Source organism: Microcebus murinus, chromosome 12 (assembly GCF_040939455.1).
Source record: "Microcebus murinus isolate Inina chromosome 12, M.murinus_Inina_mat1.0, whole genome shotgun sequence".
NCBI classification, from domain to species: domain Eukaryota; kingdom Metazoa; phylum Chordata; class Mammalia; order Primates; family Cheirogaleidae; genus Microcebus; species Microcebus murinus.
Window position 1 is genome coordinate 11,408,527 of NC_134115.1, and position 13,709 is coordinate 11,422,235.

General features: G+C 42.4%; 1 protein-coding gene across 1 annotated transcript; it reads left to right on the plus strand.

Moving 5' to 3' along the window:
• LOC105855634 (spermatogenesis-associated protein 31D3-like) lies at window positions 1–4,420 on the plus strand. The gene is made up of 4 exons (XM_012736695.3): window positions 1–2,378; window positions 2,899–2,944; window positions 3,527–3,590; window positions 3,865–4,420. Exons 1-4 carry the CDS (start codon window positions 2,136–2,138, stop codon window positions 4,202–4,204), a joined length of 693 nt encoding a protein of 230 aa, XP_012592149.2. The 5' UTR covers window positions 1–2,135; the 3' UTR covers window positions 4,205–4,420.
• The last annotated feature ends 9,289 nt before the right edge of the window (window positions 4,421–13,709 follow it).

Here is a 13,709-nt window from a genome sequence, read left to right on the forward strand (position 1 = left end):
TCCTGGGTTATCCCTGGCACCATCACTCTCAGGTGCTAGGGCTAGGTGAAGGTGCCTGGGCTGTGCCTCCAGCCCTTGGAATCCCTTTAGGGTGCAGGGAAGGGGCTGAAGTGAGCTGTGGGTGGATGATACCACCTTTCCTACCGAAATCACAGAATGTCACTGTTAGGTCCAGAGAAGAGAGGGAGACACATAAGGCCCTATGTGTAGCAAAATGCTATTTATTTGGAGCATCTGGGTGCAGATGGGTGGAGGCCGCAGAAAGTGTCCACCAAGAGGGAGGGGAGAGCCTTGGGTTTTATAGACCGTTTTCCCAGGGCGAGTGAGCAACTGGGCCAGAGCAGCCACTGTAATAAATTATTTTTCAAACAACCAATTTCTGGGATCTCTATATGAGTCTCATCCTGCCAGTGACAACTAAAAAAGCATTCAAGATGGTTTGGTTCAACCACACTCTTTGGGGCTGGAAACAAAGACATTAAAAGATTTAGATGTAATCTCATAGTTGAATTATTAACAGTTCAGACTAAGTGTCAGGACATCTGACCATAACTGAGAGCCCTTTATACTGCTCTAAGTATTCATATTATACTGTGTTGTGTATGTGTGTGCACATGTGTGAATGCGTGTGTCATGAGTGTACATGTGTATACGTGTGTATTGCATGTGCATGCATGTACAGAAGTGTATGGGCACATGTGTGTGCCATGTGCACAGCTGTGTAACTGAGTTGATGTGTATATGTGCAATAGCTATGTGTGTGCACATGTATATGTCTGTATTGTGCATGTGTGTGTGCATATGTGTATGTGTGTGTATGTATGTGCATATATGTGTGGTATGGTGGAGATGTGGTAAGCAAGTCTCTGGACATAATAAGGGCTTGTTTTTCTGGCAGAGAACCGTGATTCTCGCTGACTCAGCTGTGAGTGTCCATTTCCCACAGTCGACATGACTAAACAGAGCTTCAGGAGGACTTCCTTCCGCCCTGCCCCTCCCCCTCGTGCCACCACTGGTTTCTGAGGCCCCAGCCCCAGCGTCAGCCCCACAGAGTCCTGCAGAGCTGTCAGGTTGTGTCACAGCCAACCTGGATGACAATGGCTCTGTCTTCCAAGAAGGGAAGGCCAGTCATTTGAGAGTGTGGCCAGGGCTGCTTCCTCCAAGTCACGGGATTCTCTGACCCGAATTCACATGGAAGGAGAAAGCAGACACTGACGACTGAGGGTCCAGCCCCTGCCCCGGAGCTGGGAGTCCGCAGCCGCTGCCCTCCCCCACCTGCCCTCCACGGCCACTGGCAGTGCCCTTGGCTTTCAGGCAATTTGAGGCAATGGAAGTTTTACTCCCTTTGGCTGCTTTATCAAGACATTTTAACATAGCTGAAGTCATAGAAGGGTTCAGTTTTTACTCTTGGATTAATTTGTCAGAGGGTGTGTGTGTGTGTGTGTACACGCAGCATGCCCCAAAAGTCTTTGTACAGTTTAAGCCTCACAAATTTCAGAAAATAAAGGCCATAAATTTACTCCATAGATCACTTGAAGTTTTAATTATATACATTTATTTTATTACTTCTTATAGTTTTGTGCATGTTGAATAGTGAATTATCGATTTTAATTATTGGAGTCAGCCCCTCTGATTGGAAACAGTAAAGGCTGACTAAAACAAAAAATTTGCTATTCAACATTCATAAAACTAAGTATAAAAGAACTTTAGCTTTTACATCTGGGTTAGTGTAAGACAAAACATTCTGTAGATAACATGGATTTGAGCATATGTGTGATCCTTAGAGTATTAAAAAAATGTTTGGGTACAAATATAAATTCTAGAGAGTATTTCAGACTTTGTGTGTCCAAGTGACGGGTCTGAACAGCAAGAGAGGACTCAGGTAATATCTCGATGGTGGATGAAACCAACAGAAAATTTCACTGGGGCACATGTATGATCTGAAGAAAGGGTGGAGTTGGAAAACAGGATGGCAGGGGAGGGCAGAGGGACCCAGAGGACCCAGGAGGGGCAGCAGGATCTGCTGGGCTGGTGGGGGGAGGGGCTGTGCCATATCCTCCTCCTCTTGTCCCCTCCCCACCCTCAGAAGCCCTCTGTGACTGCCCGTGCTCTGTGATGCAGGCCTGGGACCGCATATGTGGCAGCCCGGCACCCTCAGCTCTCAGTTGCTGCAGCAGCCCTGCTCTTCAGCCATGGAGAACATTCTGTATTTACTGAACAGCGACACGGACCTATGGCAGAGCTTACGCTCGGCTGCTTTGAATTTAGACCCCCAGTTCACTTTTCTCAGTGGTTTGGGGCTACTATTCCTCTACCTAACGTACCTGGTGGTAGACTCCTTTTTATCAACCACCTGGGACATTCATGACAACCCAGAGGTAAGGAACACCCAGGAGAGATTCTTTGTTGTGGGTTCCCATCCCTAGTCCCGCATTGCTAAAGGAGTTTGGTCGCCTTACGGACTGATAGGACGTCACTCTTCTAGGGGCAGAGGTCAGGCAGGGCCAGGGGTTCAGGAGGACCAAGGTTTCCACCTGAGGCTCACAGGCTACCTGTCTGGGTGTGGTGGAGGGTTCCAGGACAAAACCCCAGCACAGTGACTTTGTGGTCCTGGGTTGGCGTCTTTAGAGCGTGTGGGTTCTCTGAAGGAGAACAGCTCTCCTGACACGTGAGCTGGAGTCACAGTCCCTTGTCACATGTCACTCGACCATGCCTCCCTTCGTGTTGGGCTGATCAGGAGAGCAATGCCGAGAGCCTCTGAGCTCTGTCCCCAGGATACAGGGTCCCGCGAGGGCAGGTGTGACCGTCGTTGTGGGCGGACAGTGGGTGGCTGGGCTCCCTGGAGAAGAGGAGGAGAGAAGCCAGTCCCAGCCTCTCACTCTTTCCCTTTGTTCTCAGCCTCGGGACAGAGGGGAGATAAAAAGGCAAGGCGGGATGCGGAGAGGTAAGGTTCCCGTCTGCCCTGAGCTCTCAGGCGGGCTTTCCTGCTCCTTCTGTGATGTCCAGGCCCCTGGTCCCTGAGGGCGCCAGTTGCTGGACAGTCTCTCTGGGACAGCAGAGCCCTCAGAGTAGGCTCACGGGAGGCGGCGTGGCCCGGGACACTTCTCAGGTGCCTGCTCTGCCCTGGGTGGCACGAAGGAGGGACGGAGCTGGGGACGGTGCTGCCACAGGTGGCCGTGGAGGTGTGGAGGAGGGACTGCCGGGGTGGAGTCGGAACTCCTGTCTCCTGGCCGGGTGTGGCACTTTCACTTCCTGGGCGCAGCTTCCTCTCTGAGGCGACCACTGAGGTCTGTGCTTCGCGTGGTGGTTTTGAGCATCGTGTGGGATAGCGTGTGCGACAGTGCTTTGTGAATGAGGCCACATGCACACGTGAGCCTTGTTAATATTCCTGTTGGCCGTGTGACCTTGTCTGCTGACTTTCGGGCTACCAGAGTTTGCTATCCCAAGGGTCTGCCATAAAGGGACTCCTGTACGGTCCTTATGCGTCTGCCTTCCTCGCATGTCACCTCCTCTCCTGCTTTCCCAGGTAGGAGGAGAATTAGCCAGAGGGAAGCAGAGGAGGAAAGGAGGATGCTTACCATCCTCACCAGGTGACTAATCTTTCCCCTTCTAACCCGGTCCCTGTAGAAAGCATGTTCTAGGCGTCTCAGGGATTCAGTGTCCCCTGCCACAGTCATGGGAGGGGTGGCTGTGGGAATGGGCATGTGAACAAAGGCTGGGGCAGAGGCCGCAGAGTGTATTGTGAAGTCGTGGGTGGGGCAAGGTGAGGGGCAGCAGCTTCAGGTGGCCCCACCCCGGCTAGGCTAGCAGCCCCCTCTCCTTGTGCTGTCCTGGCTGCAGCTTTGTCCCTCCTGTCTTCTGCAGCTCCTTTGGTGAGGATGACGACATAATGAGTTTTCGTCGAGCTCTATGTCCGGACCCCTTCTGCGGCATGTGTATTAGGGCAACTAGTGACATCATGAACGTGCTGTTCCAGGGGACCCTGGAAGATCCTGCTCCATCCAGGTCACGTTCGGAGTCTGAAGTTTCCCCGACAGCATCGTCCTACAGTTTGTCCTCTAGCCCCTCGGCAAGCCCTCCCCGTCCGGGAGAACTGACACCTGCTTCTGTGCTCGAGCCTTCTCCACCTGCCGCCTCCATTCTCTTACCTGCCCTGGTGACCCCCTTACCTGCGTCCCTTTCTCCCACCCTCACCACTGGGTGACTCTGCCCCAGAGCCTCACCAGTCCCCACCCCAGCGCTTGCCTTTCCCTCTGCCACCACCTCAGAGCCCCCCGGGACCCCTCCAACTCCACGACTCCCTTCTGTGAACTGCTACAAAGAGCCCTGGCAGTCTCCTTCGAGCCAGTTGCTCTCACTGGGCAGAAGCTGTGTGTGTCCATGGCTTCCTGATTCAGTAAATTGTTAAGTATCCTTTGCTTAGTTTGGCCTCCACTGTTGAAATCAAAGAGTTTTGTCAACATCTCCTCTTTGGGCCTCAGTTTTTCCTGGAGAATCACAATGTTCCACATGTATCACGGAATGAAATTTTGACTGAGAATCTGCTATTTTTATAGAATCGATAATCTCTTAGAACTTCATTTCAAATATACTTTATGTATTCATGACATAAAGGAATTCTTATCTCTATGAAAACACTTCATGAATAAATGCCCATGCTTATCCCCCTGAGTTTACAATCTATCTGCCTATCTAATGATATTTTTTGGTGTGGAAATTGAGAGTAATGGGGAAAGTGTAAAGTCAGAAAGATTCTGGAAATAGGGACACTTCCTAATATTCTTTGCTGAGCAAAGGAAATAACTAATAAAAGTTTGATGTTCTAGGTGCATAGGGTTGAGATTGGGAGCAAAATCTTTTGGATTAGAATTATATGATATATAAATTCCTATATAGAACAATTAGTCCTATTTACAAATCAATGAATAGAATTTGCTCAAATATAGATTATATACATATCTATACACACACACACACTTTTTAATGATTGAATTTGTTCTATTAAAGAGAATGCTTATTTTAGAAAAGGAGAAAATAAAAATTCATTAAGATTATTTAGCACCTATTATATATGAGTCATGCTCAAAATATAGCAGTGAACAAGACAGATGTATTTTTTTCCTCTCATGGAGATTAAATCTCAGTGGTGTAAAAAGAAAACAAAAGTAGCCATAGTCCAACCTCTCTGAAAGAATGTGGTCAATATTTCAGTCCATTTCCTTCCAGCATATGTTGGAGTGTGATGTGTGCATATGTAACACAGTTGGAATCATCCTCTGCCTGCAGTTTTGAATTCTCATTATTTCCTTTAGCTTTTTATGTTGAGTCTAACTGTAAGCCATTTAACATTCCTCAAAACATTATTTTTAATGGCCATTAATAATAAGTCACATTTATTAACTTTAAAATTTTTTTCATTACAACCCTATGAGGAGTAGTTTTGTCCATAAATATTTGTCTAGATCTTGACTATTTAATTAAGATACAGTCTTAGAAATGAAATGAATAGTTTAAGACAGGAACATATGAGTCTTCGAAATAAATATCAAAATTTTTTTCGAGAAAGAGTGTATTAGCTTCCTGCCAAAGATGGGTTAGAAAATCCTTATCTCATTTCACCTTTGCAATCATTAAGTATTTTTTTATTTCAGCATATTATGGGGGTACAAATGTTAAGGTTGCATGTGTTGCCTTCCCGCCCTTTCTCTCTCCTCCGATGTCAGAGCTTCAAGCGTGTCCATCCCCCAGACAGTGCGCATTGCACTCATTATGTATGTATATGCCCATCCCCTCCTCCCCCCTCCCATCTGCCTGATGCCCCATAAATGTTATTCCTATATGTCCACTTAGGTGTTGATCAGTTAATACCAATTTGCTGGTGAGTACATGTGGTGCTTATTTTTCCATTCTTGGGATACTTCACTTAGTAGAATGGGTCCCAGCTCTATCCAGTAAAATACAAGAGGTCCTAGATCACCGTTGTTTCTTATAGCTGAATAGTACTCCATGGTATACATATACCACATTTTATTAATCCACTCATGTATTGATGGGCACTTGGGTTGTTTCTACACCTTTGCAATTGTGAATTGTGTTGCTACAAACATTTGAGTGCAGGTGTCTTTTTTTGTAGAATGTCTTTTGTTCTTTTGGGTAGATGCCCAGTAATGGGATTGCTAGATCGAATGGTGGATCTACTTATATCACTTTAAGGTATCTCCATATTGCTTTCTACAGAGGTTGAACTAGTTTGCAGTCCCACCATCAATGTAGGAGTGTTCCTATCTCTCTGCATCCAAGCCAACATTTATTGTTTTGGGACTTTTTTATAAGGGCCATTCTCACTGGAGATAAGCGATATTTCATTGTGGTTTTGATTAGCATTTCCCTGGTGATTAGAGCTATTAAGCATTTTTTCCTATGTTTCTTGGCCATTATTCTTTCTTCTTTTGGAATGTTTCTGTTCATGTCCTTTGCCCACTTTTTGATAGAGTTGTTTGATTTTTCCGTGCTGATTTTCCTGAGTTCTAAATAGATTCTAGTTATCAGCCCTTTATCGAATGTGTAGCTTGCGAAAATTTTCTCCCGTTCTGTAGGTTGTCTGTTTGCTCTTGTAACAGTTTCTTTGGCTGTGCAAAAGCTTTTGAATTTGATCAGGTCCCATTTGTTTATTTTTTTGATGCTGTGATTGCCTTTGGGGTCTTCTTCATATATTCTTTGCCTAGGCCAATGTCTAGAAGAGTATTTCCAATGTTTTCCTCTAGAATTCTAATAGTTTCACACCTTAGGTTTAAGTCTGTTACCCAGCGTGAGTCGATTTTTGTGAGAGGTGAAAGGTGTGGATCCTGTTTCAGTCTTCTACATGTGGCTATCCAGTTTTCCCAGCACCATTTATTGAATAAGGATTCTTTTCCCCAGTGTATGTTTTTGTCTGCTTTGTCGAAGATTAGTTGGCTATATGACGATGGTTTTATATCTGGGTTCTCTGTTCTGTTCCACTGGTCAATGTCCCTGTTCTTGTGCGGTCCCAAGCTGTTTTAATTAATTTAGCCTTATAGTATAGTTTGAAGTCTGATAAATTGATACCTCCCATTTTGTTTTTATTGCCTAGTGTTGCTTTTGCTACACAGGATCATCTGTGGTTCCATACAAAGGGTAAAATTGTTTTTTCTATATCTGTGAAAAATAATGATGGTATTTTAATAGGGATTGCATTGACTCTGTAGATCACTTTGGGTAGTATAGACATTTTAACAATGTTGGTTCTGCTGACCCACAAACATAGTATGGTCTTCTACCTGTTTACATCCTCTGATATTTCCTTCCTCTGCAATCATTAAGTATTGATGCATATTTCTTGCTATCGTTGTTTCATACTTCTGTTTTTTCAAAGGATGCCATTCTGTGGTACATCTTGTAATCGGTTATTTCAGATATATAGGAAATCAGTGGACATTTTCTGTGCAGTGCCCATTCTGCAGCAGTGGTCTTGGTTTTGGAGCAACAAACTCACAAAACACAATAGGCTTCACCCAACTGCAAGTTAATTTAGCATTAGGAATAGATATATAAGGAAAAAAAACAACAACAAAAATTCACAATGCTCAGTTGAATAAGTTAAGAAAAAACAAAAACAAAAAAAGGAATAGATACAGTTGGAGAATAAAATCAGGCATAACAGCATAGAATAGGTTTTTGTGACTTTCAGGCACGGATGTGAATTTCCCAGTTACTTCCCACTGTGAGTATGCATGGTTGCGGGGGTGAAGCTGGGTGGATAGACCATCTCAATGTGGGGAATCCGTCAGCTCCGGGGGCTCTTCAAGTTTTACGTAGCTTCTCAAGTAGCCTCTTGTGGGATACAGAGAAGCTCCTCTTCTCCAGTGCAGCTGCATCTTATCACTATAGATTTCTCATTTCTTGATAAATGAGTTAAATAATTTCAATGATCAGGTACAAGTTCTTGGTCTACTACAAAGCTTTGGCTTGAAATTCTTATCTACCATGGAACCATTGTATATATACTCCTAACAATGCTTTGAGTTAGCTGTGGGCATCGGTGAAGCTAGAGGAAAGAAATCAGCTATTAACCCTTTCCTTTAGTCCTGTATCTAAAATTTTTATTAGGAATTCTTTGGAATTCTAAGACTTTATTATCTTGTGTATGTGTTTGTGTGTGTGTTGTAGGTAAATGGTTATGTCATATACTAATTATGAAGGAGGTTGTATATGTTAAGACTGTAGTCTTTGGAACCAGTTTGCCTAGGTGCAAACCCCAACTTCTCCCCTTATATAAGTTACCTGAATTTTCCCTGCCTTACCTGTAAATGAAAATAATAATAGCATGTACATCATTAGGACTAAATTAATTGATTCATGTAAGGCAATTAATTCCTGGCACCTAATAATGGTACTAAATAGTATTTTATATTCTTGCTACATCAAACTATGTTACAAATTTTGTCTCGACTCTCAAAAATAGTTTAGAAGACTCCAAAGGAAGAGGGAAGTCAACTATATTTACCAATATTTTGTTTAGTATATTTTTCTTTCTTCCGAATATGCCATGATTCCTACTTTTATCACTTGATATCTGTTTAGAGGACCTTCTTTAGCCATTTTTTTTAAAGGATAGATCTGCTGGCAGCAAGCTGTCTTAGTTTTCCTTCATCTGAGAATGTATTGATTTTCCTTTCATTCTTGAAAGATATTTTCACTGAAGATGAGATTCTGGTTTCAGAACTTTTATTTCAATATTTGCATCATGTTGTGCCACTCCTGTGTGGTCTCCATGGTTTCTGATGAGGAATCAACTGCCTTTGAATTGTTTTTCCTCTAAAGGAGTGACCTGTTTGGCACCAGGGACCGGTTACATGGAAGACACTTTTTCCATGGAGCAGGGTGGGGGGCAGTGGTTTGGGGATGAATTAAGTGCATTATATTTATTGTGCACTTTATTTGTATTACTATTACGTTTTTATATATAATGAAATAATTATACAACTCACCAAAATGCAGACTCTGATGCTGCCACTGATCTGAGAGGAGGTGGTGCTTGGGTGGGATGCAAGCGATGGGGAATGGCTGTAAATACAGATGAGGCTTCACTTGCTAACCTGTTACCTCCTGCTGGGTGGCCCAGCTCCTAGGTGGCCCGGTTCCTAATGTGCCATGGACCTGTACCAGTCTGTAGCCTGGGGGTTGGGGACCACAGCTCTTAAGGTAAGGTGTCATTTCTTTAGTTGCTTTGAATATTTTTTTCTTTGTCTTTAGCTTTGAGAAGTTTGACTGTAATTTGTCTTGATGTGGATTTCTTTTGATTTGCCCTGTTTGGATTTCACTCACCCTGTTGATTTTGTAAATTTGTCTTTTACCAAATTTGGGACTTTTTAGCTAACGTTTCCCCAAGTATTTTTTAAGCTTAATCATCATCCTCCTGTCCTCTGGGATTTTTATCACAGAAATGTTAAATCTGGTTTTATAGTCCCACAAATCCCCAAAGCTCTGTTTCATTTTTTTAAAAATCTATTTTCTCTGTTCTTTCAATTAGGTAATTTCTACTGTGCTATTTTCAAGTTAACTGACTCTTTCCTCTGTCACCTACATTCTAATGTTGAACCCATACATTGAGCTTTTCATTTTGGTTATTGTAGTTTTCAGTTCTAATAGTTCTACTTCTTTTTTTATATCTTCTATACCTTTGTTGAGATTTCTGTTTCTTTGCTGAGACTCATTTTTTTAAAAAACTTGCTTCAAGTTCATTTGTAATTACTTGTTGAAGCATTTTTATTTTGGCTTTTTCAAATTTTTGTCAAATAATCCTAACCTTTCTGTCATCTCCTTGTTGACATATATTGGGTATTTTTTAATTTTCATTTAATTTGACTTCTTTCTGTTTCTTGGCATGTTGTTTGGCTGCAGTAAAGCTGTTGCTGTCTAAAAGTTTTCTGTCTCACAAGGTGACTTTTTCCTGGTCCTTTAGCTAGGGAGAGTAGATTTTGTTGAGACTTCTTCTCCTTCTCTTTCTTCTTCTTCTCCCTGCATTCTTTTGCATTTCTTGGTTTTCAGATTTTCATCTCCAAATTTGGGATATATGAGGCAGTAGGAAAACCAAGGGAACTCACCACCACCACATCTTTCTTTGGGTTCTGAGATGTCTAGTTAGTCTGCCTTCTTTTCTCCATCTTTCTGAGTCCTCTTGTTTTTGTTTAATATAAAAAAAGACCAGCGTTTTTTTAGTTGCACTTAGAGGGAAGAATAGGGAAAAGTACAGTATATTCCCAGAAGTGAAGCCCACTGGCTCTACTGTGATAATTTTTTTATACCTTCTTGGAAGCTAATAGCTAACTTTGACCTAGTATTTGACAACATGGTATATGTGAAGATGGTCCCTTTTATTGTCTACTTAGGAGCTGATTGAGCCCATTCCTAGTTGAAAGGTAGGTAGACATGCTTAGTTCCCAGCATAAATTCTAGTGTCTATGTCTGTATCCTGCAACTCCCCTCCTTCTCCTAGTAGGCATTTGCAAAGTTGGTTCTTTTGGCTAAACTATGACAGTGTCACTTCTTAGCCCCAAGTCTGAATCTTTGGCAATCTGAGTTGATGGGGGTATATATTAGTCTCCTGAAACAAACTTTTAAAAGGCTCTTTTAGGCTCTTCTTCCTATCATATAAAATTATGGATCATTTCACCTAGGATGTAACATATGACTCCTAATCCTCTTATGTTCTTAGTCTCCTTTGTCCTCTTATTTTTGGGGAATTGTGGGATATAAAAAGATGTTGGGAAGTCAGAGGAGGAGGGGTATTAATTATTCCACTCACTTGAGGAATAACTTATTTTTTTCTGATTGGATATAAGCATACTTCTCCAAACCACACTTGACCTTAGCCAAAGGCCAAGAAGCAGTGTTTCTCCAAGCTGAAGGGACAGAGAGTGGGTGAGAAAGACAATGCTTCCACCTTCAGTGAGCCCATTCTCATCTTCACAGTGCTACATGGTTCAGCCCATTTCAGCACCACTGGTTTAATACTTCAAGGAAATTCCTTCCAGACTTAGACAATAGTTAGGCAGTTTTTAGCATTGCTGTTTTTAACCTCTTTTTCTGGGTTCTTAATGGCATTTTAGGAGAAGGGAGCAACAGCCACCCAGATGCCACTTAAAACTAGAATCTCCCATAAGCTAAGCTAGTCTTCAGGAAAATTTAAAAGAAAGTCTAATTGGAAGCAAGTTCTTAAAAATTGAATATAACAAATAAATTGCTAAAATAATTTTTCATGTAAAAATCAATGACATACAAAAATAATTTTCTTGTTTGAGTTTTTAAACTTTTTAAAATCTGTGAATCAAGCTCCTCCTTGGTGTTTGAATAGGTTGAATAGGTGCCGTCTGCCGAGCTGTAACTGAGCCAGTTCTTGCATTTGGGCCTAAATTTAATACTTAATTTTGGTAGATGAATAATGTCTATCTTTCTAAGCAATGTACCATTTGTAGATTTTTAATACTTTCTTAAGACTTATATTTACTTATTAGTAGTAACTTACATAGATGGAGTTCATGAAAATACAGATGCCCCTTAACGTACAACGAGGTTATGTCCCATCAATAAACCCATTTTAAATCAATTTATCATGGTTTGTTTTAACATTTTTTGGCTTTACAATAGCATGCAGTAGAAACTGTACTCCAAGTACCCATGTGACTATTTTGTTTTATACTTCCAGTATAATAATCAATAAATTACATGAGATAGTCAACACTTTATTATACAATACGCTTTGTGTTAGATGCTTTTGCCCAACTATAGGATAATGTAAGTATTCTGAGCATGTTTGAGCTAGGCTAGGCTAAGCAATGGTGTTTGGGAAGTTAGTTGTATGAAATGCATTTTCAACTTATGATGGGTTTATTGAGGTGTAACCCCATTTTAAGTTGAGAAGCATCTGTACTTATTCATGTATAACCTACCTTAGAGGTATCAGTTAGCTATTGCCAGTTTTTTTTTTTTTTTTTTTTTTTTTTTAATTTGTAAGCTTAGAACAGTAGCAAGAAGTTTAGAACAGCTTAATTGCTGACTTGGACAAGGCACAGCAAGGCTCTCTCATGTGTCTACGGTCAGCTGTGAGTTGGCTGGGTGACTTTGCTGATCTGGGCTATAAGCTCATTTGTCTGGAGCTCATTTTTCTTCCCTCCTTTGCTGTTTCCACACGCAAGCTCAGGCTATGAGAACCTGCCTCTTCCCTGGTACTAACAAACTAGGCAGGATTTTGGACAAGACATTTGGATTCTGGGAATTCTACAATTACTGACTTGCACATGGCTTAAAAATAAAGCAAAAACTCCAGGCTCCCTGCTCCTTCTGTCCCCTAGAACTCCTGCCAGGGGGACTGGGAAGTCACCAAGAGAGCCCTGCCTGGAAGTCACATGGAGAGTCTTACCTCCCCCTGCCTCTGCAGTTTGGAGAACCTTCAGGGGGCTCGAATGGAGTCTCCTCCTCTATAGAATGAGGGTGGAGCCAGCTGATGTTTCTTTCCCTTTAGGACTTTTTAGTTACAGAACCATAACGTCCCTGGCGGAGCTCATGGCTCAGGCTCATTCCGACTCTGGCTTCCTGACTTGCTGCGTCTCTCAACTGATTCATTTAACCCGTGAGTTTGGGGACAAATATTGGCTCTTTGTGTGTTGGGAAAATATGATTGAGGAATTAATGAAATGTGGCTCATAAGATCATTATGTTATTGTATAACCCTATATTGCTGTATTAAAGACAGAAATAGGAGTTTGTAGGGTTTTGCCCTGAAGGAATGTGTGGACTCAACGGTTTACTTATTACAGGCTGCTATCATGGGAGAGCTCTCAAATCTCCGATGGGGATGTTTTCCAGGAAGGCTTCCTGGTATCTCAAAATCTGTGAGCTTCCCTGTGTCTCGAAAGACAAGACAAGGCAAATATTGCCCACAGGATGGGAGCCGGAGACAATGAGTGCACTTTGCCCAGAGATGCGCCCCAATGGTTATAAACGACCTGTTTCATAGAGATGGGCTTCCTGCTCTCTCTTGTCTGTCTACCTTTAAGTCCATTGTAACTAATCAAAGAAATATTGAGTCACTATACCTCTTTTGTTTTACCTTTGTTAATTGACAACTACTTCTTAAAACTTAGAAGTTGGCCCTTGAAAGACTTTGTACCTGTTTGTTCACCTAGATAGATTAGAAGCCCCCTGAGAGGACTTTTGACCCTAACCCACTACCTGCATCCCCTAGCAACTGCATTCCCTGATATGCAAATATGTTACCCTGACAACGGATAATTGATGTCTGTGATTATAAAAACCTGTATGAATCTAACCATATTGCTGGCTTTGATGGAGATAGGCCAGTCCCCTAGGAACTTCCCACTGTGTTATATCTGATCTTTATATATATAAAACTATAGGCTGGGCGCGGTGGCTCACGCCTGTAATCCTAGCTCTCTGGGAGGCCAAGGCGGGCAGATCGTTTGAGTTCAGGAGTTTGAAACCAACCTGAGCAAGAGCGAGACCCTGTCTCTACTATAAATAGAAAGAAATTAATTGGCCAACTAATATATATAGAAAAAATTAGCCGGGCATGGTGGCGCATGCCTGTAGTCCCAGCTACTCGGGAGGCTGAGGCAGGAGGATCACTTGAGTCCAGGAGTTTGAGGTTGCTGTGAGCTAGGCTGATGCCA

What these genes read in the sequence shown, in the direction of transcription:
- LOC105855634 (XM_012736695.3), top strand. Translation starts at nt 2,136, where the DNA reads ATGTGGCAGCCCGGCACCCTCAGCTCTCAGTTGCTGCAGCAGCCCTGC. An exon ending in ACATTCATGACAACCCAGAG is followed by an intron (nt 2,379 to 2,898) that starts GTAAGGAACACC and finishes CTTTGTTCTCAG; the next exon opens with CCTCGGGACAGAGGGGAGAT. An exon ending in GCAAGGCGGGATGCGGAGAG is followed by an intron (nt 2,945 to 3,526) that starts GTAAGGTTCCCG and finishes CTGCTTTCCCAG; the next exon opens with GTAGGAGGAGAATTAGCCAG.